This window comes from Camelus bactrianus, chromosome 1 (genome assembly GCF_048773025.1).
Source record: "Camelus bactrianus isolate YW-2024 breed Bactrian camel chromosome 1, ASM4877302v1, whole genome shotgun sequence".
Taxonomy (NCBI): domain Eukaryota; kingdom Metazoa; phylum Chordata; class Mammalia; order Artiodactyla; family Camelidae; genus Camelus; species Camelus bactrianus.
The window spans coordinates 109,430,722-109,457,267 of NC_133539.1; the positions used below are offsets into that span (position 1 = coordinate 109,430,722).

General features: G+C 36.4%; 1 protein-coding gene across 11 annotated transcripts in view; it reads right to left on the reverse strand.

Annotated features, from left to right (window-relative positions):
• CEP63 (centrosomal protein 63) overlaps positions 1-26,546 on the reverse strand; it is a 64,837-nt gene that overhangs the window by 13,564 nt on the left and 24,727 nt on the right. For 7 of the 11 annotated variants that reach the window (XM_045511200.2, XM_045511201.2, XM_074370985.1 and 4 more), the window contains exons 4-9: positions 24,876-24,971; positions 23,879-24,001; positions 19,334-19,447; positions 2,495-2,728; positions 2,073-2,212; positions 1,070-1,207 (exon numbers count right to left, since the gene is read on the reverse strand). In XM_045511200.2, the coding sequence (XP_045367156.2) occupies positions 1,070-1,207; positions 2,073-2,212; positions 2,495-2,728; positions 19,334-19,447; positions 23,879-24,001; positions 24,876-24,971 (845 nt within the window). Of the gene's footprint in view, positions 1-1,069; positions 1,208-2,072; positions 2,213-2,494; positions 2,729-9,801; positions 9,854-19,333; positions 19,448-23,878; positions 24,002-24,875; positions 24,972-26,546 lie in introns of those variants that run through there. The other 4 variants (XM_074370941.1, XM_045511207.2, XM_074370961.1 and 1 more) reach the window with 4 other exon arrangements.

Consider the following 26,546-nt stretch of genomic DNA (forward strand, 5'->3'; position numbering starts at 1 on the left):
TCAGTAATGATGACCAAGAATATCTTAACTATTCTAAGATGAGAAAGAAATCAAGCAAAAACTGTGTGTGTGTGCATGTATATTTAATATAGAAAGAAAAAACTTAGTGATTTCCAAAAACAGAAATTAAAGATGTATTGCTTAAAGATAGAACAAAAAAAGTATTATTTAAAGATAAAGATAAAATTAAAAGGGTAAAATGGCAATTTTTGGTTGTTTGCTTATCTAAATACTAATAGTTTATATATTTTTATCTTTTATATATGGAAAAATGTTAGTGTATAAATAATCTTGATTTATGTTTAAAACAAAATGTCAAACTCTTCCTAATCAAAAAGTTTAGCAGTATGACGAAAAAACTCACAAATACGGTGATACGAGTGAGCTGGGCATGGTGTAGCATAAGTCAGGATTCAATTAACACTCAAGGAAATACCAACAGCATTTCAGGACAGAAGAAAGGAGTGTCCAGTGCCACCGAGAACAGCTCCAGTGAGGTGGCGGGTAGCAGGGAAAGCCTAACTGAAGGACTTCTACACAGGAGAAAATTAAAAAGAGTACAGTCAATACAGACAACTCTTGAAGAATTTAGTCTTGAAGGAGACCAGAGAAATATGGAGGTAACTTGACAGGGATATTGAATTAAAGAAGGGTTTTCACTTTTTTCCCCAAGAAGAGGAATATTAAAACATATTTTATACCAGTGGAAATGATTTAGCAGAGAGGAAGAACTTGATGAAGCAAAAGACAAAGGAAAAACTGTAGGAACAGTATGTAAGTGGGGTATTAGAAGCACAGATATGTCATCCATCAGTTCATCCACTGTAACAGATTAAAAGCACAGACAGATGCAGGCAGGCTGGTAGATTTGGTGGTAAAAAGGGTGGAAGTTCTCCTTTCACTGAGATTAAAGCTCTCCTTTACTCTCAATGAAATAAGGTCATTTGTGGATGCTAGAGAGAAAAACTTACGTTTTCACTTACTATATTAGCTTATTTTATCAATATGATGATCAAAAATCACGTTTAACAACTTGAACGTTATTGAAATGAATGTAATAATCATCTACCTGCCTTCCAGACGAGTCACCTCTGCCTGCAGAAGCTCTTCACTGGCGTGGGTAAAGTCCAGTCGGGAGAGCACGTTCTCCAAGTCCCCCTGCCCTTGAGAGGCATACCTCCTTTCTGCCTGAGACTCCTCCAGTGACCTATGGAAGGACACAGGAGGACTGTTAAGGGCCTTGTATCTTTGCAAACAAAAACCAACACAGAACCAGTTCATACTGCCCAACTGTTTGGGGCAAACTCTTTTGAACTCTTCAGTTTGTTTCTTGCCTTACAAAAACAAAAAACAAAACAAAACAATCATTTAAAAGCCACTAGGAGAGTAAAGAGGCAGAGACACAATGCTTTTCAAACAAGTCAGCAGCAGTTTACTCCTTTCTCAACTGGGATGTGGCCTGTTTTTCAAGGAAAAAGACAAAATGACAAAAATCACCTGTTGACACTTGATACCTTGAGTCAAATAAACCGAAAAGTTACAAGAGAGTTTTGGCAAGAGCAGAAATGTGCACCAGACGTAAATCAAGCAAAAGGAGGAAAGCTCCTTCTGCTACTTTCCACTACAAACCTCATAGCAACAATTCATACACAGAAGTAAAGTTAGTTATAGGAATTCTTTTAAAGGGCTAACTCAATATCTGGCTTATTGATAATACTGATGATAAGCAACTATTCATCATGACCTAGTCTACAAAGGAAGGGAGGCCTCCCAGGAGACGTGGACTACAATTCCTTTCACATTTGGAGTTTTACCAAAGGTACAGATTGACAAAGGGGTTTCTAACTTTCTATACATCAGTCTTCTGGTTAGGGACCCAAACTGGAGGCAGAAAAAAATCACACAATATTTTCACACAATAACACTATAAAAATTTAACTCAGCAATTAAAACTGAGTAAGAAAACACATAATATGATCAAGCACAAAATTATGAATATGCAATATTAAAAATGGTACTTAATGCCAAATCACCATGTGGCTAAGACTAATCACACTTAAGATTAAATATACCTTATGGTCTCTACTGTGTGTTGACTGTCAGTTGCCTTTAATTTTGCTTGTAGCTTCTCCTTTTGTATTCTTGCCTCATGAATGAAATTTTCTTGAGTCTGAAGAGCTGCCTTCAATTCTCTCTTTTCTTCTTGCAGAACCTGTAAAAATACTCAGAAAAAAGTCAGATGTTATTACAATTTTTCTATTTTATAAGAAAAGGAAGCCAGGGAGTCAGACCATAAGCTACATAACAGGCACAAGATTAATAAGGCCTGTTATTAATACTAGATTCTGTTATTAATATCAGTATCAGATCTATCAGTTACAGAGCAGGGAAGAAACCACAGATTTTGAAATCTGGTTCTAGGTCAATTAGTTTATTTTAAAACACACATCCACACATTTCCTCAGTTATAGTAAATTACAATTTAAAAGCATACCTCTAACAGTTTTTCAGATTCCCTCAACCTTTCTTCTTTCTGCCTCTGCTCTTGCATGACAGCCATATTGGTTCCAACCAAGTCATTGACCCTCATGGTGAGGCGCTCTATCTCCAACTCATTGGCACAAATAGTGTCGTTGGCCCGCTCCAGCTTACTGCTCAGGTGCTGAATTTCAGACTGGCTGGACAGCTCCACAGACTCTAATTTTTGTTTCCGATTGGCAAGCTGAGCCTAGAAACACACATTACCAATTGGTAAAAGTTTAAAGGTAAAAGAATAATCAATGAATAAGGAAGACTAAAATGAAACTAGGTTTTACTTCCATAAAAACATAGAGCATTAGCTCCTTAGAAATATACAATGACCCATTCATGATAAAAAAAAAAATTCTCATGATTAAAAATGGGAACAGAGGGGAACTTTCTCAACTTGATAAAGACTATCTACAGAAACCAGAGAGCTAACGTTATACTTAATGGTGGGAAACTCAGCACTTTCCCACCAAGATCAGGTACAAGGCAAAGATGTCCCCTCATAACACTCCTTTTCAGTATCATACTGGATGTCCTTGTTAAGGCAAAAAAAGGAAATAAAAGGAATACAGATCAGGAAAGAAGACACAAAACTGTCGGTGTTCACAGATGACATGATCATCTATGTAGAAAACCTGAATCAACCTATAAAAAGAATCTCCTTCAGTTAATAAGCAATTACAGCCAGGCTGTGGGATATATGTTAATATATAAAAGTCGATCACTATATACCAACAATGAACATGTGGAATTTAAATTAAAAGCAATACTATTTATAGTCATACCTAAGGAAATTAAATACTTAAGTATAAATCTAATAAAATATGTACAAAATCTATATAAGAAAAACTATAAAACTCTAATGAATGAAAACAAAGAATAACTAAATAAATGAAGAGCTATTCCATGTTCATGGAAAGGAAGGCTCAATATTGTCAAGATGTTGGTTCTTCCCAATATTTATGGATTCAACATAATCCCAATTAAAATATCAGCAAGTTATTTTGTGGATGTCAACAAACTGATTCTAAAGTTCATATGGAGAAGTGAACATTCAGAATAGCCAATACAATGTTGAAGAAGAACAAAGTTGGATGACTGATGTTACCTAACTTTAAGATTCACTGTAAAGCTACAATAATCAAGACAGTGTAACACTGGCAAAAGAATAGACAGATTAATAGAACAGAATATAGAGCCCAGAAATAGACCTTTATAAATATAATCAACTGATCTTTGATAAAGGAACAAAGGCAATACAATGGAGCAATGACAGTCTCTTCAACAAATGGTGCTGGAAAAACTAGACATCCAAGTGCAAAAAAAAAAAAAAAATGAATCCAGACAAAGGCCTTACATCCTTCACAAAAATTAACTCAAAATGGATTATAAATCTAAATGTAAAATGCAAAACTAAAAACCTCTTAGAAGGTAACACAGGAGAAAACTTAGATGACTTTGGATATAGTGATACCTTTGGAGATACAACACCAAAGACACGAGCCCTAAAAGAAATAACTGATAAACTGAAATTCATTAAAAGTTAAAAACTTTTGCTCTGTGGAAGACAATGTCAAGAGGATGAGAAGATAAGCCACAGAGTGGGACAAAATATATCTGCAAGACACATCTGATACTGTTACACAAAATACAAGAAGAACTCTTAAAATTCAACAGTAAGAAAATCAACAAGACCAGTAAAAAATGGGCCAAAGATCTGAACAGGCATCTCACTAAAGAAGATACACAGTGGAAAATAAACATAAGAAAAGATGATCTACATCATATGTCATCATGGAAATGCAAATTAAAACAAAAACCTATTAGAATGGTCAAAATCTGGAACACTGGTAACACAAACGCTGGCAAGGATGTGGAGCAACTCTTACACATTGCTGGTGGGAATGCAAAATGTTATAGACATTTTGGAAGACAGTTTGTTGTTTTCTTATAAAACTTAACATATTCTTACCATATAATCCAGCACTTGTGCTTTCTGGCATTTACCCAAAGGAGTTGAAAATGTATGTCCACATAAAAACCTGCACATAGATGTTTAAAGCAGTATATTCATAACTACCAAAACTTGGAAGCAACCTAGATTTAATAGGTGAGTGGATAAATAAAATGTGGTATATCCAGCCAATGGAATATTACTCAGTGCTAAAAAGGAATAAGCTATTAAGCCATGAAAAAACATGGAGGAGTCTTAAACTCACATTGCTAAGTGAAAGAAACCAGTCTGAAAAGGCTATATACTATATGATGTCAACTATATGACATTTTAGAAAAGGTAAGACAATAGAGAAAATAAAAAGATCAGTGATTATGGGGAGGGGAGGCAAGGGAGAGATGAATAAGCAGGGCACAGAGGAAATTTATGGCAGTGAAAATAATCTGTATATTATAATGATGGATGTGTCATTACATATTTGTCCAAACTCATAAACCGTACAGCTCCAAGAGTGAACCCTAAAGTACACTATGGACTTTGGGTAGTTATGATGTGTCAACGTAGGTTCATCCATAGTAATAAATGTACCATTCTGGGAGTGATGTTGATAATGGGAGAGGCTATGCATGTGTGGGAGTATACCTGAAATCTCTGTATCTCCCTCTCAATTTTATTGTAAACCTAAAACTGCTCTAAAAACTAAAGTCTTTATATATATGTAATTAAAATATATTTTTATTTTATCAAAATATATACCTTCATTTTAAATATATATGTGTGTGTAAATATATGTATGTATATATATATAAAATAAATATCTTGAGAAAAAGGAGTAAGAAAGAATTAAAAAAGTAAGGGATCTTTCAAGAGAAGAGATGTTGCCAACCTACTGAAAAGACAGCTACACTGTTCTACCTACTGTAGAAGTTTAACTATATCCATGAGTTTCACATAGGAAAAATGGACTTATCTCCTATTTAAAACATAGGAAATAGGAACTATACTGCATTGTTTTATTTCTCACAAAAGTACAGAAATTAAAAATTTTTTTAAAGTCATTAAAACTCTTAAATTTCCAGGCCAAATTTTCCTCTCTCCCCAGCCCAGAACATGCTGCATGCAGTTAATTATTCTGCTTTAACATTCCTTTCTTTACAAACACACATATTCCAATGATTCAAATTGACCACAAAATGTTTAAATTGCCAGGGGAAAGGAGTGGGGAGAAGAGAATTGTAGAATTTTGTTCTTTCCGGAAAAAGGTGCTTGGAGGGGAGGAAGGATTTGTTTCCTCATCCTTTTTAAGATATTCTCTGAGCTAAAAGACTTAACTAAATATAGTGAAATACAGTGCATCTCAAATTAGTTTCTTTCTATGACTTATCTACCAAAGTCCACACCAATAAAACCACTTTAGCCACAGACTCAGATCTAATTTCTAGGCTATATATTCCACCGATATTGGTTTTTAGTTCCCAACTTTCTAGTTTTAATCCAGCATCTTGATAGGTACTTCATCTTTACACTGAAGACAGAAGTAAATCATTTGTTTAAGTAAAACTTCCCTTATTCTAAATATTTTTAAAAGGTAAAGTACAATTTTATTTAAGAAATTTAAGCAGAACTGTCTCTGGGGAATCTATCTGTTGTGGATTTAAAGATTTTATTATATATAGCACAGGCCAAAATCCTATACTGTGGTCACATAAAGTAGATGCTCAATATGCCCATAAGCTAGAGGGTGGGAGGAAAAAGGCAAAGAGGCAGACAAACAGTGTTTATATAAATTACAGATCCAAGATTCCTGTGTTAAGAACCAAAACAAAAATTTTCACCAGATTTCCTACAATAGTGTGAAAAAAGAACACCAAATAGGTTTAGATAATAACTGCCAAGATAAAACTGTTTCTGAACTTTTAAAATACAATGTAAACTACCCGCCAAGAAGGGGAAATCTTACACAGAATTCTATACAGAATAAACAAGGGAAGACACTGGTGAGGGTGGTAAGAAAGATGCCGGAGGCCAGCTTGCTAAACCTCCTGAACCCTACCTCAAACCGCACAGCAGCCCTGGGGCTTGTCAGCACACAGCCAGAACACCACTGTCCAATTAAACACGCAGGATGAAAGACAATACGTAACTGCCAAACACTAGCATTGTCTTTCTAACCCAGTAACAGCTATTTAATACTCTTCAGTTCAAGTCTGTGATCTTAAAGTAAACTAATGTTGAAGTTATACTGTAACTAAGCTACAGTTTAACCAGTGAGTCAAGGTTTGATATTTAAAAACTAACCAACATCTTAGTATTGAAATATCAAGAACGTAGCCTTCTTTTATTTTTTTTCCTTTATACTTTAAAAAAATTTTTTATCAAAGCTATTTAGCTTTGTCTTTTTAAAATTCTGATTGTTTTAAATTTTGTTTTGGGGGGTAATTAGGTTTATTTATTTATTTAAACGGAGGTGCTGGGGATAGAACCCAGGACCTCAAGCATGCTAAGCATACACTCTACCGATTGAGCTATACCCTCGCCCCTTCATACGTCTTTAATCTCTTTTCTTTGGCTGACTGCTATGCTGCTAGGACTTCCAATACTATGTTGAATAAAAGTGGTGAGGGTGGGCATCCTTGTCTTGTTCCTGATCTTAGAGGAAAAGCTTTCAGCTTTTCACAGTTGAGTATTATGCTAGCTATGGGTTTATCATATATATGGCCTTGATTATATTGAGGTATATATGCCCTCTACACCTACTTTCTTGTGAGTTCTTATCATTAATGTATGTTGTCAAATACTTTTTCTCCATCTATTGAGATGATCATATGACTTTCTCACTTGTTTTGTTAATGTGGTGTATCATGTTGATTGACTTATAGATATTGACCTATCCTTGTATCTATGAAATAAATCCCACCTGATTATGGTATATGATCCTTTTAATGTATTATTGAATTTGATTTAATAATATTTTGTTGAGGACCTTTGAATATATGTTCATCAGGGATATTGGCCTGTAATTTTCTGTTTGTTGTGTCTTCATTTGGTTTTGTATCAGTGTAATGCTGGTCTTGTAGAAGAGTTAGGAAGTGTAGGAACACTTTCTCTTCAATTTTTTTAGAACAATTTGAGAAGGATGGGTATTAACTCTTATTTAAATGTTTAGTATAATTTACTTTCGAAAGTCCTAGACTTTTGTTAGTTTTTTGATTACTGATCCAATTTCATTACTAGTGATTGATTTATTCAGATTTCCTATTTTCTTCCTGATTCATCCCTATAAGATTGAAATTTTCTAGGAATTTATCCATTTCTTCTAGGTTTTCCAATTTGTTGGCATATAATTGTTCACAGCAGTCTCTTATGATCCTTTGTATTTTTGTGGGGTCTGTTGTAACCCCTTTCATTTCTGATTTTATTTATTTGCACCTTTCTTTTTCTATTGATGAATCAGGCTAAAGGTTTATCAAGTTATCTTTTCATAGTACCAGTTTAGTTTCATTGATCTTTTCGACTGTCTTCTTAGCCTCTATTTCATTTATTTCTGGTCTGATTTTTATTATTTTCTTCCCTCTATTAACTTTGAGCTATATTTATTCTCCATTCTCTAGTTCCTTTAAGTGTAAGCTTAGACTGTTTATGTGCTGGCCACAGCCCTGCAGCATTTCCACTAAGTAGCCACTTGAAAAGCCAGCCCATTCAGAGTACAGCTCCCAGTAAGATCCTCTTATCACTGTTGTGTCTGTGTCATCATAAACTTTTCAACAGTAGGTCTGAGCCAATTCAATTGACTCTGTGATAATTCTACCAAGACAACAGATTAACACTGAAGTTATAATCATCTTTTCTTCAAAAGGAAAATGATGCTTTTAAAAATAAAATACACACTTAAACATATATATATATAGAGAGAGAAAACAGTGGATTTAAAACTAACTTGAACAATATCATATATAGCTCATCTAAATAGTTCTAAAGGAAAACATATTTAATACAACCTCTACTTTTCCATAATCCACTTACCAGCTAAACATTTTACAGCCAGTGCTGACTTATTATGTCCCTGAATGTTTCCTTTTCACTCTTGTTATTTGGACAGGAGGGAAAGTAGCAGGTGATTCCCTGCCTTCTAAACAGAAATGACGTTTGTTTTAGTGCCTATACTTATCTTTTCTGATGCTTATATAACCATCATTTTGTCATTGCATCTAATAATATCATGTTGTTTAACAGCTGTATTTTTCAATTTAATACATTTTAATTTTGATGGAATAAACATTACCCTTCCTCTTCTTTTAAAAAATGTTGCCTAGTAGTATTCATTTATTCTTCCATATGAATTTTAGAATCATTCTGTAAAGTTCTCAAAATGTAGCAGTCAATAAATTATGTGGTTAACCATTTGGGAAAAAAACAAATTTAGACCCCCTATTAAATACCTTACATCAAAAGAATTTTCATATCAAATTCATAAAAAAATTACAAAGCATTAGAAAAAATTTTGGCTTAGGTAAGGTTTTACAGAATGACATCAAAGATAAAAACCTTAAAGAAAAAAGTAATAGAATTAAGCAATTCTAAATGTTTATAAAACAACTGTATTTCCATAAAAATTACTGGGCAAAATTAAGGTACACTGGAAAACCACACAATTTCAAAAAAAATCAAAGAGTTAATATATTTAATGCATGAAGAGTTCTTTCAAAACAGTAAAACATAAATATCCTTTAAAAAATGAGCAAAGGACAAATATACAGAAAAAAATGAAAATGGCCATAAGTAGATGACAAAATTCTCAATCTCAGTCATAATTAAAGAAATGCAAAGGTGAAGAGCCAAGATGGTGGAATGGAAAGACCCTGAGCTCACCTCCTCTCATGAGCACACCAAAATCACAACTATCTGCAGAAGAACCACTGATGAAAGAGACTGGAATTACCAGAAAAGATCTTCTACAACTAAAGACATAAAGAAGGAACCACAATAAGAGGGCTAAGAGGGGTGGACTCACAATATAATCAAGTCCTATACCCCTGGGTGGAGAACCCACAAGCTGGAAAATAATTATAACACAAGGGTTCTCCCACAGAAGTGAGAGTTCTGAGCCCCAAGTCAGGCTCCACAGCCCAGGGATCCTGCACTGGGAAGATGATCCCTCAGAGTATTTGGCTTTGAAAGCCAGTGGGGCTTAATTCCAGAAGCCCCACAGAAATGCAGGAAACAGCAAACTTTACCCTTAAAGGGTGTACACAAAATCTTACACACACCGGGGACCCACGGTAAAAGCAGTTATTTGATAGAAGCCTGGGCCAACCTACCTGCTGGTCTTGGAACGTCTCCTGGAGAGGTGGGGGACAACTGCAGCTCATCCTGGGGACACAGACACTGGTATCAGCCATAATTGGGAACACATTCTATTATGTGAACACTGCTGCTGGTGGCTGACATCTTGGCTCCTTAGCACCAAGACCTGACCTCCCCAGTAGTCTGTAGGCACCAGTGCTGGGATGCCTCAGGCCAAACAACTGGGTGGGGACACAGCCCCACTCATCAGCAGACAGGCTGCCTAAAGACTTCCTGAGCCCATGGCCACCTCTAGATATGCCCCTAGACACACGGCTCTGCCCACCAGAGGGCAGAAACTGGCCTTGCCCTCCAGTAAGCATGCATTAGCCTCTAGACCAACCTCACCCACCATCAGCAGACAGGCACCAGACCCCAGAATACTACGATACCACATTAGTAAGAATACTAATAGCCTGCAGACCCAGCCCCCTCACAGTAGGCCAGACTCTACCCTGAGAACAGCTGTCCCTGGCCCTGTATGCTAGCAGGCCAATGCAAGCCTCAGGACACCCCAAACAACATACCCAACTGTGTGAGGAACCAGCCACCCCAAACAATTATCTGAAATGAGCTCTGGGATCCCTGGGTCCTGTAGCCAGATTTCAGGAACCAGCTCTGCCTGCCAGTAGTCCAGCACTAACCCAAGGACCTGGCTACACCCACGAGTGGGCAGGCAACAGCCCCAGAGCCTCTGGGACCCTGACTTGGCCCACCAGTGAGCCAGTACTAGCCCAGGGGCCCCCTAGGGTTCTGGAGCCAGCCGCCTCGTGACCAGGCCCCACTAAACAGCAGACCACAACATCTGTACAAGGTAGGGCCTAGCAACCTACTGGGCTAGGGGCCAGACAAGCCTACCAGGACACCCACACAGCCCACCACAACAGAAGGACCCATGCGGCACTCTTAGGGGGAACATCTAGAGCATATACCTTGGGTAATGAAAGGGGAATATACTGCAGGGATGCACAGGACGATCCTACAGGAGGCCATTTCTCAAAGGTTGAGAAATGTAACTAACCTACCACATATGTAAAAATACAAATAGCAACTTAGACAAAATGAGGTGGCAGAGGAACATGTTCTAGATGAAGGAACAAGATCAAACCCAGCAGAAGAATTAAGTGAAGTGGAAACAGGCAATCTACCAAAGAAAGATTTCAGAGTAATGATGATGAAGATGATCAAAGAACTTGGGAGAAGAATGGATGCACAGGGCAAAAAATTAGAAGTTTTAAACAAAGAGTTAGAAAATATAAAGAACAATTAAAAAGAGACAAATAAAATAACTGAAATGAAAAATCACTAGAAGGAATCAACAGTAGAATAAATGATACAGAGAAACAGATCAGTGAGCTGGAAAAAAGAGTAGTGGAAATCACTGCTGCTGAACAGAAAAAAGAAAAAAAAAAAAGAACGAAAAAAAATGAGGACAATTTAAGAGACCCCTGGGATGGCATCAAGCTCACTAATACTCACATTATAGGGGTCTCAGGAGAAGAAAAGAGAGGGAAAGGGCCTGAGAACATATTTAAGAACATAAAAGCTGAAAACATCCCTAACCTGGGGAAGAAAAAATCCAGCTAAGCCCAGGAAGGGCAGACAGTCCCAAATAGGATCAACCCAAAGAGGACCACACCAAGACACAATGTAATCAAAATGACAAAAATTAAAGATAAAGAGAGCATATTAAAAGTAGCAAGGGAAGAGCAACAAGTAACATACAAGGGAACTCCCACAAGGCTATCAGCAAAAACTCTGCAGGCTGGAAGGGAGTGGCATGATATATTTAAGGTGATGAAAGGGAAAAACCTACAACCAAGGATACTCTACTCAGCAAGGCTCTCATTCAGATTTTATGGAGAAATCAAAAGCTTTAGAGACAAGCAAAAGCTAAAAGATTATAGCACCACCAAGCCAGCTGTACAACAAATGTTAAAGGACCTTCTCCAGGTAGAAAAGAAAAAAACCATAACTAGAAACAAGAAAATTATGAAATGAAAAAGCTCACTGGTAAAGGCAAAGATACAGTAAAGGTAGGAAATCACTTACAAAGCTAGTAGGGAGGTAAAAAGACAAAAAGTAGTAAAGTCATCTATACCCACAATAAGCAGTTAAGGGATACACAAAACAATTAGATGTAAAATATGATATCAAAAACAGTAATCGTGAAGGGACAAGAGTACAAATACAAGGTTTTAAAAATGCACTTGAAATTAAGAGATCAGCAACTTAAAAGAATCACATACACAGACTGCTATATAAAAGCCTCATGGTAACCACAAATCAAAAATCTAGAGCAGACATACACATAAAAAAGAAAAAGGAATCCAAACATAATGCTAAAGAAAGTCATCAAATCACAAGAAAAGAGAATAAAAGAAAAAGTGGGGGAAGGGGTGGAAAGACCTACACAAAACAAAACCAAAACAATTCAAAGTGGCAATAAGAACATACATACTGATAATTACCTTAAATGTAAATGGACTAAATGCTCCAACCAAAAGACAGACTGGGTGAATGGATACAATAATAAGACCCATATATATGCTGCCTACAAGAGACTCACTTCAGATCTAGAAACACATACAGACTGAAAGTGAGGGGATGGAAAAGGTATTACAGGCAAATGGAAATCAAAAGAAAGCAAGAGTATCAACACTTAGACAAAACAGACTCTAAAATGAAGACTGTTACAAGAGACAAAGGACACTATATAATGATCCAGGGATCAATCCAAAAATAAGATAACAATGGCAAATATATACACCCAACATAGGAGCACCTTAATATATAAGGCAAATATTAACAGACATTAAAGGAGAAGTTGACAGTAACACAATAGTGAGGACTTTAACACCCCACTTACATCAATGGACAAATCATCTAGACAGAAAATAAGGAACCTCAGGCCTTAAATAACAAACAGACCAAATAGACTTCACTGATATATAGACAGCATTCCACCTGGAAGCAACAGAATACACATTCTTTTCAAGTGCACATGGACCATTCTCCACAGCAGATCACATGCTGGGCCACAAACCACAACTGGGTAGATTTAAGAAAACTGAAATCATATCAAGCATCTTTTCCGACCACAACACTATGAGACTAGAGATCAACTACAAGAGAAAACACTGCAAAAAACCACAAATACAAGGTGCTAAACAATATGCTACTAAACAACCAATGGATCACTGAAGAAATCAAAGAGGAAACATAATAGTACCTAGAGACAAGTGAAAACAAAAACACGAGGATCCAAAACCTATGGGACACAATAAAAGCAGTTCTAAATGGGAAGTTTATAGCAATGCAAGCTTACCTCAGGAAATAGGAAAAAATCTCAAATAAACAACCTAACCTTATACCTAAAGCAACTAGAGAAAGAAGAAATAAAATCTAAAGTTACTAGAATAAAAGAAATCATAAAGATCAGAGCAGAAATAAATGAAAGAGACTGAAAAAAAAATAGAAGAGATCAATGAAACTGAAAACTGATTCTTTGAAAAGATAAAACTGATAAATCTTTAACCAGTCTCATAAATGGGGGGGGCCTCAAATCAATAAAATCAGAATGAAAACAGACAAGTTACAACCAACATCACAGAAGTACAAAGGATCTTAAGAGACTACTAACGAGCAACTATACATCAATAAAATGAGCAACTTAGAAGAAATGGACAAATGCTTAGAAAGGTAAAATCTTCCAAGACTGAACCAAGAAGAAAATAGAAAATATGAACAGACCAATTATCAGTAATGAAATTGAATAATTTTAAAACTCCCAACAAACAGAAGTCCAAGACCAGATGGCTTCACAGGTAAATTCTACCAAACATTTAAAGAAGAGTTACCACCTATCCTTCTGAAACTATTCCAAAAAACTGCAGAGGAAGGAACAGTTTCAGACTTTGTCTATGAGGCGAACATCACTCTGATACCAAAACCAGACAAGATATCACAGACACACAAAAAGAAAATTACAGGCCAGTATCACTGATGAACATTGATGCAAAAATCCTCAACAAAATACTAGCAAACTGAATCCAACAATATATTAAAAAAGATTATACAGCATGATCAAGTAGAATCTATACCCAGGATACAAGGACTTTTCAATATCCACAAATCAATCAATGTGATATACCACATTAACAAACTGAAGAATAAAAACCATATGATCATCTCAACAGGCGCAGAAAAAGTTTTTGATAAAATCCAACATCGATTTATGATAAAAAAGTCTCCAGAAAGTGGGCACTGAGGAAACATATCTCAACATAATAAAGGCCATATATGACAAACTCTCAACTAACATCATGCTAAAAAAAGGAAAAGTTGAAAGCATTTCCTTTAAGATCAGGAACAAAACAAGGATGCCCACTCTCACAGTTTTTATTCAACATAGTATTGGAAGTTCTAGCCATAGCATTCAGACAAGGAAAAGAGATAAAAAGAAATTCAAATTGGAAAGGAAGAAGTAAGACTGTCACTGTTTGCAGATTACATGTTACCATACATAGAAAATCCTAAAGATGCCACCAGAAAACTACTAGAGCTCATCAATGAATTCAGTAAAGTTGCAGGATACAAATTTAATATACAGAAATCTATTGCATTTCTATACACTAACAACATGCAGCAGAAAGAAAAATTAAGAAAACAATCACATTTACCATTACATCAAAAAGAATCAAATACCTAAGGAATAAATCTACCTAAGGAGTCAAAAGATCTGTACTACAAAAACTGTAAGACACTGATGAAAGAAACTGAAGATGACACAGATGGAAAGATATACTGCGTTCTTAGATTGGAAGAATCAATATTGTTAAAATCACCATACTACCCAAGGCAATATGGAGATTCAATGCAATCCCTATCAAATTACCAATGATATTTTTCACAGAACTGTAACAAAAAATGTTAAAATTTTATGGAAACACAAAAAACCCCCAACAGCCAAAACAATCTTGAGAAAGAAGAATCGAGCTGTGGGAATCATGCTCCCTGACTTCAGACTATACTACAAAGCTACAGTTATCAAAACAGTATGGTACAAAAAACCCATAGATCAACGGAACAGGATAAAAAGTCCTGAAATAAACCCATGCACTTATAATTAATTAATCTATGGCAAAAGAAGTAAAAATATACAGTGGAGAAAAGACAGTCTCTTCAATAGTGGTGTTGGGGACACTAGACAGCTACATGTAAAAGAATGAGATGAGAAAATTCTCTAACACCATATACAAAAATAAACTCAAAATGGATTAAAGACCTAAATGTAAGACCAGGTACTATAAAATTCCTGGAGGAAAACATTGGCAGACACTCTTTGACATAAATCACTGCAATTTTTTTTTTGTATTCATCTCCTAAAATAAAGGAAATAAAAGCAAAAATAAACAAATGGGACTTAAACTTAAAAGCTTTTGCACAGCAAAGGAAACCATTGACAAAATAAAAAGACAACTTATTGAATGGGAGAAAATATTTGCAAACAGTATGACCAATAAGGGCTTAATATCTAATATATATAAATAGCTCATAAAACTCAACATCAAAAAAACAAAAAATCCAATTTAAAACTGGGCAAAAGAACTGAACAGACATTTCTCTAAATAGGAAATACAGATGGCCAACAAGCACATGAAAATCTGCTCAATCTCACTAACTAGCAGGGAAATGCAAATCAAAACCACAATGAGATATCACCCGACACCTGTCAGAATGGCTATCATCAAAAAGAACACAAGTAACAAATGTTGGCGAGGTCGTGGAGAAAAGGGAACCCGTGTACACTGTTGGTGGGAATGTGAATTGGTGCACACACTGTGGAAAACAAGATGGAGGTTTTTCAAAAAACTAAAAGTAGAACTGCCATATGACCCAGCAATTCCACTCCTGGGTATATATCTGAAAAAAAAAAAAAAAAAAAAAAAGAATGAAATTGTGCCATTTGCAGCAATATGGATGGACTGGGAAGGCATAAGTGAAGTAAGTCAAACAGGGAAAAGACAAATACTGTATGATATCACTTATATGTGGAATCTAACACTTACAACAAACTAGTGAATATAACAAAAAAGAAGCAGACGCACATAAATAGAGAACAAACCATTGGTTACCAGTAGGGGAGGGGAGGGAAGGGCGATTTAGGGGTGGAGGAGTGGAGTGGGAGGTACAAACTACTGGGTGTAAGATAAGCTCAACAATGGATTGCACAACACAGGGAATATAGCCAATATTCTATAGTAATTGTAAATGTAAAATAACCTTTAAAAATTGTATAAAAATAAATTTTAAAAATACCTCCAAAAATGCAAATTAAAACAACTGGATACCATTTTTTTCATCTATCAGATTGGCAAAGACAAGCCTAAAAGTAGGAGAAATTAAAAGAAATAATGAAATAAAATAAAACATAGTGCCCAATATTGAAAAAGTGTGAGGAAATGGATATTCTCAAACACTGCTGGTGGAAGTGTGTATCAATACATCTTTGAAGAGGACTGTGACAATATACATTAAAATCTTTAAGAATGTACAACTATTCTAATGCAGCAATCTCATTTCTAGGCCTAATTCCTAAGAAAATAAATAGACATACACTCTCCTGTATGTTTATATAAGGATGTTCACCTAAGCGCTACTTGTAACACTGAAAAAGTAAAAAAGCAAATGTTCTACAACAAGGGATTGGTTACATAAATGAAGGTATACTTAATGGTAGACTAGACTTCTATGTAATCTTTATGACTCACATTGGTTGATGTGTCATATTTAAAAAGGAAAATTTTTAATTTGTGAAAATCAAATCAAATTTTATATTATACAGTGCTTAGCATAGTTCCTGTCACATTGTAGGCATATAATTTACATTTTCACATTATATTTAATGGAAATTTTCAAACATATACAAATATGGAAAGAATAAGATGATGAACTCCTATATATTCATCACCTAGCATCAAGAATTATTAACATTTTGCCATGCTTGGTAATTTTTAAAGTTTGCAACTATCCCTCCCATACACACACATACAATGTTTTTCCTACCAAATGTATGTGAATGTAATGTACACTGCACGTAAGCATAGAAAAAGTCAGAAGAAATTTACACTGAAGTGTTAATCAGGGTAAATCTCTAAGGGATAGAGTTACGAGTGTGTTATTATTTCTCATTTCATCAATATTTCCTCAGTTTTCTAAAATGAACATGTCATTTCAGTGGCTAATTGAAAAACTCAGGCAAATATATAACTCAAGGAGTGAGAAGTTATTCTGACCTCCACTTTTAGAATTTTAAAAGTATGTAAGAAAAAGATTTATATCAAAAAAATTTTAATTGTGGGGAAGAGTGGATGTTGATATCCATTTATCTGGTCTCAGATTTTCTGCCTTTACTATTCACTGGTGATTCACATATCAACAAAATGCAATGTTTCAACCATGACGGAGTCCAAGTTGAACATCCAACGTAAAAAGACATTATTTCACACAACTGAGAAAATCTGAACAGAATAGATATTAAATCATTTCAAAATTACTATTTATTCTGTTAATGTGACACTGGTATACTTAATTATTTTTTTAAAGTCCTAATCTGTTAGGAAATAAGACAATGTCTGTGATTTGCTTTGTAATATTCCAGCCAAAAATAAAAAGTAGGGAAGGATGAAACAAGACGGGCAAAATGAATTGTTCCATGATTATAGGGACTTAATTCTGCAAGTTAAAAAAGTTCTACAGATTTGTTATACAACAACATGCACAGAGTTCGCATTAACTATACTATACTCTCTACAGTGGGTAAGGTGGTAAGTTTTAATGTTTTTCACCACAATAAAAAAAATTGGTAAAATGATACCTATTAATGCTGGATAATGGGAATACAGAAATTTATTTATTTTTTTAAATAGGGACCATACAGTACTGCTACACACTGAATCATAAATAGATTCAATTTTATTTAGTTTACTAAGGGAGAAAGAAATATAAGTAACATTTTTTGAGTTAAACAATGAAGCAGTTTTAGTTTAAACAAAACTATGGGAAAAACAATTCAAATACCTTTAAGTAAGGAAAACAAATGTTGCCTTTTTAAAGCCTTCTTATTCTAACCCTAGCTGAACTGTGGTAAACAAAAATCTCATTTTTACTAACAGCGACGTTTTAATTATGCAGAGTAATTGCTAGAGTAACTTGGAAAAAGGATCCACAGTCGGTAATAAGCACATTACACATATGAGTAATTGAGAACTAAATACGAGGACTCAATTTTCTTTTTTGCCAATCTGAAGGCTACAATTAGAACAGAACAATGTCTTACAGCTATTTATGCTTGTATAGTGCTTTAGCATTCAGGTCAAAACAACTCCGGTCTAGACCTCCAGGATTTTATTGGCCCCCTCTGACTGCACAGCTTGCTGCAGCCTAGTAAACACTGCTGTTCTCTGAGCTTGCAGGGGCCCCTCCTGCCATTCTGAGTGGAGCCACTCACAGCACAGCCATTCGTGGTAGTTTATTAGCCAGCGGATATCTCAGGAGGGATGCTTAAAAGCCAGTGTATTATGGAGACTTAGCACAGCAAATAATACAGACTGTTTTTAAAAAACTTTTTTAAGCTTCCCTCCAGCTCAATTAACTTATCCAGTAATTCCCCCTTCTATAAAACTGAGAAAACTATCAACCTTGACAAATTATCGTAAGATTAGACAGATAACATATAATGACATATTCTAGACAACTACACTTAGAAGAAGCATTGAGACAGTATCTCTAGTACACAGAAGATGATGGTCACAAATGTTCATTTCCCTTTCTGTTTTTGCTTTTTAATTGAAAAAAGCAAATAAACTGTGCATGTTCTAAGAAGGAAATTCTTAAATTAGGTGGCTGATTTTTCATTTTGCTTAAGCTACTTGTTTGTTCTTGTTAAAAAAAGGTTTCTGGTAGTGTTCTAAGAAGTGTTTCTGTTACCGCAAAGATACTGCTTTTAGTTAGTGTGCATCCGTCAGTATTTGTGTCCAAACAGGTGGACTAGCCAAAGCTCCCCACTGAGGGACCTCAGCCAAGGGACCCCCACTATCACAGAGACGGCGCAAGACATAGAAGCAGAGCCAAGGCAAGGGCCAGAAACAGCCAAAACAAGTGAACCACAGCCATGAAGAAATGGAAAAGGAGACAGAGAGAGAACAGAGCTAGAAAGAGAAAGGGAGGGAGAGAGGGAGAGACCAAGATTAGGAAAGTGAACATGAATGTGGGTATGGAGTGAGCACGAGAATGCACTACAGGGACAGAGCGAGAGTGAGAGCGAGCACGAGTGAGGGAGCAAGGAGCCGGTGAGGAAAGAAGCAAGCAAAGGAGCGGGTGGCCATGAGGACACGCGAGCATGTCCTCATGAACATGGGCGAGCACACGTGCACTGCTTTAAGCCAGTTCAAATTTAATCAAAACCTCTCTGCCTCTCATTATTTCAAAATGTCCTAAACATACCTGAATTATCTCTGATTGTTCAGCCAGCGCCTTCCTTTGCGCCTCCAGAGAGGAGACCTGTTGCTGGTAAATCAAGCGCTGCTTCTCCCAGTCCAGTGATTTCTGACGAAATTCCTGAAGAGGCAATTAAGGTACTTAATTTCTAAGTGCTTCCCCTTGCTGTCACTACTTTCCAGATTCACTTTTACTTTAATTTTCCCCCAGGTCCCTGGGTACACATGCCCCTTTCTCCACAGCAGGAGCCCCATTACTCCCTTAGCTGGTAGGACTGCAGAGTAAAACTGAATTCCTCACATACTGCGCCCCTGGTTACCTGTCTTTCTAAATTTAACACCCTAATGGTGAAGAGTACGAAACACAGACGCTAAATGCTGAATTCATGATGATTTTCATAGATGTGCTGCCACCTAAGGGTTGTTATAATTTGTTAGTCATTGTTCAGAAAACTGATGCTAAAATAACTAAAATTTCAGAATATGAATACAGATATCCCTCACTACCCAAATTTCTGATATCCAAGCCCAGGAATTGAACAGATTCAAGTAAATTTTCAAATAAATTTCTCAGTAGCCCAATTCTTACTTCTCAGTATCTAAAACTCAGGAACCAAACAGATTTAGTTAACACAGTATCCTTTGACGTCCAAATTTTTATTATCTCAACAGAACTGCAAACAAGGAATATCTGTACTAAATTTTAACAGATCTGCAACCCAAAGCCAAACAGTTCAAAATTAATGATGGATCAATAGTAACTTCAAGTTGCATGATCAAGAAAATGAGCCCAATATTTATGAAAATGGGGCAAAGAGAAGGAAAGGAAATTCAGTCTTTCTATCGCTGTCCTCCAGGATCCTCAACTCCAGAAGTCTTATGCTGGCTCAGGGTAATGACTGTTCACTAGCTGATAATTACTCATTCATTAATTCCACCATGTATGCCAGGTACTGTTCTAGGTGTTACGGATATAATATTTAACAAAACAAATAAAAATTCTAGCCCCACTCAATTGGAGGGAGGTAGGTAACACTCTCAAATGTACAGTAAATTAGATGGTAATACAGCCGTCCCACAGTATCAGTGGGGGTTGGTTCTTGACCTGTGCAGATACTAAAATTTTAGTATGCTCAAGTCCCTTATGTAATATTATTTGCATATAACCAACACACATCCTCCTGTATACTTGAAATCATTTCCAAATTACTTGCAATGCTTAATACAATGTAAATGCTATGTAAATACAACATATATGCTGTGTAAATGGTTGCCTGCAATGGCAAATTCAAGTTTTGCTTTTTTAGAACTTTCTGGAATGTTTTTTCCAGAAACTTTTAGACCTATGGTTCATTGAGTCCATGGATGCAGAACCCATAGGGACCAACTGTACAGATACAGAGGGCCAACTGTACCTGTTTTGAGAAAACAGAGCATAGAGTGCTCAGAGCTGGGGGTTGCAACTTTAAAAAGGAATGACCAGATTGAGTAATATTCAAGCAAACGCGGAGTGAGATGGGGATGAAGTTATCCTATTCTGAGAAGACAGAATAGCAAGTACAAGGCTTTGAAGTGGAAGCATCCTGGTATGTTTTAGGATGAGCAAGGAAGTTGGTGTGGCAGGCATGGAGTGAGTAAAAGGAAAAAAAGGAAGAGAAAGGTCAAATTTAATAGGCAGGGAGACTGTGTAGGTCATTATGATAACTTTGGCTTTTGAGAGAAGCTCCTTGAAGGTTTATGTACAGCAGAGGACATAATTTGACTTAACATTACAACAGAATCATTCTGGTTGTTGTGTGAGAAAAGAGAAATCAAGGTTGAGTCCAGGGTTTTTAGGTTTGAGCAATTTGAGGAATGGAGCTGCTATTAATTGAAACAGAAATGGTGTTGGAAGACCATTTCTGGTGGAGGAAAAAAACAGGGCCTTTAGTTTGGACATGTCAAGTCTGAGACAGCCTTAGACACTAAAGTGGAGATGAAGAGAAAAAGACAGTTGGAATTTAATCTGCAGCGAAAAGGAGAGGTCAAGACTATATATATAAATTTGAGAATTATCAACATACACACAGTGCTCAAAACTCTGAGACTGAATGACATCACCAAGGGAGTGGGCATAGATAGAAGAAAGAAGAGGTACAGTGACATGGCCGCAAGGAGTTCCAATGTTAGAAGGTTGGGGAGTAAAAGAGACTGAGAAAGGGTGGCTAACAAGGGAGGTGAACAACCAAGAAAGTGCGGCTGCCCTCCAAGCCAAATCAAGACAGAATTTTAAGGAGGGAGAGACCAGCTGGGTCCACTGCTGGAGATAGAATGGGGAAGATGAGGGCTAGTCACAGGCTTTAGTAATGTGGAACTCATCTGGTGACCTCCATGCAAAAGCTTCTGTAGAGAGAGGGGGCAAAAGTCTTACTGAATGGGTGTAAGAAAAAATGGAGACAAGTATAGATGCCTACAGTAGTTTAGTTATAAAATGAAGGAGAAAAATGGGGCAGTATCCAGAGGAGGAAGAGAGAGGTCAAGAGAAGATATTTAAGAGGGGAAATGTGCATGTTGCTGGAAACTATCCAGTGGGGAGGAAAAAGCTGAGGATGCGGGAGAGAGAAGGAGAAATGCTGGAGTGATGTCATGGCTGGGGAATGGGGGGAGCGTGGACAGTCCCTCCAGCAGGAAGGCAGAGTATATGGGGGCACAGCTGCAAACAGGCAGGGAGATACAAGGTTGGAAATTTGTGAAAATTATCTTCTCATTGTTTGTATTTTCTCAATGAAATAGAAAGATCATCACCCAAAACTGAAGATGTGGGGACAAGTGTTGAAAATGTGAGAAAAGAGAAAGTATGAAACAGTCATTATGGAAAGTAGGAGAGTGAGGGGATATATGATTCTGGGCAGCACAGGAACCCATCTGAGGTAAGTGACAATGAATTTAAAGTGAGGCCAGTCAGCATGATTGTTATTTTTCTGCAGCCGTGGTCTAAGCTAGATTTAATGAGAGCCACAGTTTTGCCAGGCAAATGTGATGAAGTAAGAGAGGGCACAGGAGTTGAAGGGGAATGTAAGGAGTGACCATGGGATGTAAGCTAGGTAAGGACTGAGAAGTGAGGACACGAGGTAGAAATGGGGCAGTGACAAGTGGCAGGATCTGAGCACTTTAAGGGATTGGGGGGGGGGGTGTCAGGTGATCAACAAGCATCATGGGCCAGACAGGGAAGAGATCAATGTATCTGTGGAGGAAAGAACACCAAGGAACTCAAAGACCAAAGTACTGTATTAGCATCACTCCTGTGGATACTGAAATCCTCAAGAATAATGATAAAAGCAATATTGGAGAGGATGACAATAAGCTAGGAGCTGAAATCTTTGAACCAGAGGAGTAACCAGGGATCGGATGACTGCTTTGGCTGTAAGTACACCAGTTGGTGGCATACGCTACTCATGTGAAAACAAAAGATGGAGTTTTTGAGGTAGAAAGAAAAGAGAATGGTGAGGAAGTGGCAATGAGGAGCAGGAACATGAGGGGTTTTTTTGAAAATACCCAGATATCACTGAAGAGGGCTGGAGGGAAAGCAGGATCAGTGTAGTCCTCTGGCTCTAAGCTCTTCAAATGTACAAAAATATTGATATAAAAATGCTAAGTGCAGAAACTAAAAGTCTAGGTAGTAATAATGTACTGATGCACATTTGTGGGTGACAGGTCACTCTGGGCAGAAAAACTAAGTCATTATACAAAGATGTTGAACAATGTTTCTCAAATTAGCATCAGCCAGGGGAGCTGGATGGAATGCAGGTTCCTGGCTTCCATGCTGCACTCTGGATCAGAATCTCTGAGAGCCCAAGGCGGATCCTGGCGGACTCTGAGGTACATGGGAGAACCAAGAGAGCAGACAGAGGACGCAGTGGTGGATTTACGGGGAAAAAGTGACAGCCTTGTGCTGCTCCTTCATCTGCTCTTGGCGGTGTTGAGAGTACGGAATAAATATATACAACAATCATGAGGCTACTTAGTCTTAATTTAAAAAAAGGCAGCAAAGCGGGAGGTAACTGACTTACTATCTAAACGGAAACTGAGGATAAACAATCTGATATGCCATGTACCTTCAACACTTCCTAAGCTTCTACTCTATTATGTGATAAGTAAGACAAGGACACTGCACACAGAGGACAGCTAATAACTGGTGGTCAGTACTGGCATTGGGGGTGCAACAGTCATTCCTGTGTGGAACAGTCCCAGGCATGTTCAGTGTCCCCTGTCCCTGTCCCCGAACACACCAGTTTCACTCCCAGTCATTCTGACAGCCAAAACAATGTCTCCACACATTTCCAATGCCCTCAAAGGGTGGTACTGCCCTGTTGATGACCATCAATAGCTAGTAACCTCAGGGAACCAGGTGATGATAGGATGTGCAGTGGATCACCTCCCACCTTTGAAAGAGCTCAGTGGTAGTCCTAGAGATGGGAGAAAACTGGTTTCAGGAAATAGCACTATTAGAAACAGCATTTTCCTACAATGAAGGCTGACAATCACTATGAACAAATTAGTACTATGAACATACCTCTATTTTCCCAGTTAACCTCTCAATTTCAGACCGATCTTCCCTGTGATTTTTGGCGTTTCCTCTGAAGTCTCGTATATGCTTTTTCTGTAGCTTTTCATAGCTTCTCTTCAGTCTGCCTAACTGTAGACACAGTTATTTCTAGACTTAAAATTTAAGAATTTGTAAATAGTTGTGGTATAACAAATTTGCATTATGAACGCACACATAGGGCTAACTAGTACCTCTGAAAATAGAGAGTATGTTAGATAAAACACAAAACAACTCAAAACTCCATATATAAAATAAACACCAGAAAAGAAATACAGTCAGTCAAAGAAAAAATAAGGGGAAAATATTTCATAAACAAACATTTAATTTTTTACCTCAATATACAATAGCCTTGCACTTAAGGGCTCCACAACCCACCCCCCATACACACAAAAATAAAACCAACAAAAACAGGAAATAAAAACTCTTTTTCTTTTTTCTAGGCCTGTGATTCTTGACCTATTCTCCTGTGGAACACTAAAATTCAGTCAGCAGGAGAGGAGTACTTTTGAATTAAGTAAAAATAAAAGCAGTTTTTTTCCCAGTCTGAAGACTAAAATTGAGTTAACTGATAGAATGTTCTTATTTTTCTTACCTCTCCCCAAGTGTTTCTGAAACCTTTGGAGCTTCCATTATTTAAACTCTAGTAACTGATTCAACTCAAAAATTAAAACATTTGATGTAAGCTTTGTATCAGTATTTCACAGTATTATATAAAAATAGCTCTATTTCTCTCAGGTACTCAACTGAGCAGCACATTTTAGAATTGCTGTTCTAGGTAGTACCAAACACATAATTAGGCAAGATTCTTTACCTGAATTTAAGAACAGAGAAATAGATTTCCACCCCTATACCTCCCATGGGATATATACATCCCACTTTACAAAGCAGAAACTGGCTCATTAACAAAATTCTCAAGGGTTGAAGAGACAGAATTATACTACACATAACAGAATTAAAATCTCACTTCTTCCTGTAGTTTCTTTAACTCCTGCTTATACTCCATGGTCATCTCTTGCTTGACTTTTTCATGTCCTTCTATCTGCTGGCGCAACATTCCAACCTAAAAGCAAACGGGTGGTAGTATTTTTCATTGCTAGCATTGAAACAATAACCCTGAAACATAAAAATAGGAAATAACCTTTGTGCTTATCTGTAAATACATGTTCTCAACTGTACATGGTAACACCCCATTTCTCAGGAAGTCAAATATCAAATTAATAATCCATAACATCACCAAAAAGCAGAAAACAAGCAACTGTTCTAGAATTTCTAGGTTTAGATGAAAACTTGCTCTGTCTCATTTATTCTCCCCAATTCTTTTTATCAAAAACAAAAAAACCTTACAAAAAAATTGAGAGATAAAGTTATAAGAACCTTGGAAACTAACAATATTAGACAAAAATCGATGAGACTTCAAGAATTCTATAAATCAAAGTACAAAATAGTGACATCAGACAGTAAGAGAGCAGGAGACTTGGACTTGCTTTACCATTTACCCTTCAGAGAAAACCAGTTTCACCAACCAAAGTAAGGACGTTATCCCAACCCATTTTTCAGTGTTTGATACCAGCTACAGCCAGCTCTTGCCCAGCCCTCACCTCCATCAATATCTGTCAGTATTTCTCTACATTTCTCAATTACCAGTTAGCACTTTGTCTGTTAATAAGAGAGGAAGGAGAGGGAACATGGGGAGCAGTAAGTAGTAATCTCAACCACAATACAGAATGGTAATTAAAAATAAAAAAACTATAGATCTTAAAGTTCTCACCACAAGAAAAAAAAAAACTTGTAACTATGTATGGTGACAGATGTTACTAGACTGTGGTGATCATTTCACAAAATACACAAATATCAAATTTTCATGTTGGATAGCTGTATATAATATCTCAATTATACCTCAATAAAAATACAGAAATAAAATTCTGTAAGTACAAGGAGCTAATGCAATTCCAATTAAAAATTGTAGAATTTTTTTTGGAATGTGAAAAAGTAATTCTGAAGTTAAAACTAGAAGAATGATTAAATACAGTCAATAAAATGGAAAAGAGAAAACTACTTCAAAAAAAAAGGTCTAAATGAGTATTTACTGGATTTCTGAATAAGGAGAAACTTTCTGAGCTTAAAACTAATGGAAGAGTCATTTGAAAATGACAGATTTGACTATGTAAAAATGTGAAACTTCTACATTAAAAAAACCCCATTAAAATTAAAAAGTAAATAAACTGAGAAAAACATTTACAAAAGTATTTCAAAGGTTTTTAAGTTTTAGGTATCTTTTCCTAACTTGTTTCCACTATGTTCAAGAATGTACTCCATACACTGGAATTTGACACAACATTGTAAAACGACTATAACTCAATAAAAAAAAAAAAATGTTAAAAAAAAAAAGAATGTACTCCATCGTTTCAAGTCTTTGAATTGTGTCAAGATTTATTTTATGGCCTAGCATATGGTCAATTTTGGAAAGAGTTGTTTGTGCTAGAAAAAAATATATTCACTCTGCGGTTCTCCTGGCAATGTCCTGTACGTATGAATTAGGTCAAGTTGGATCATGATGCTGAAATCTATACCCTTACTGTTTGTCTCTTGTTCCATCAGTTATTAAGAAAACTGGGTTAAAATCCCCCAACACAAG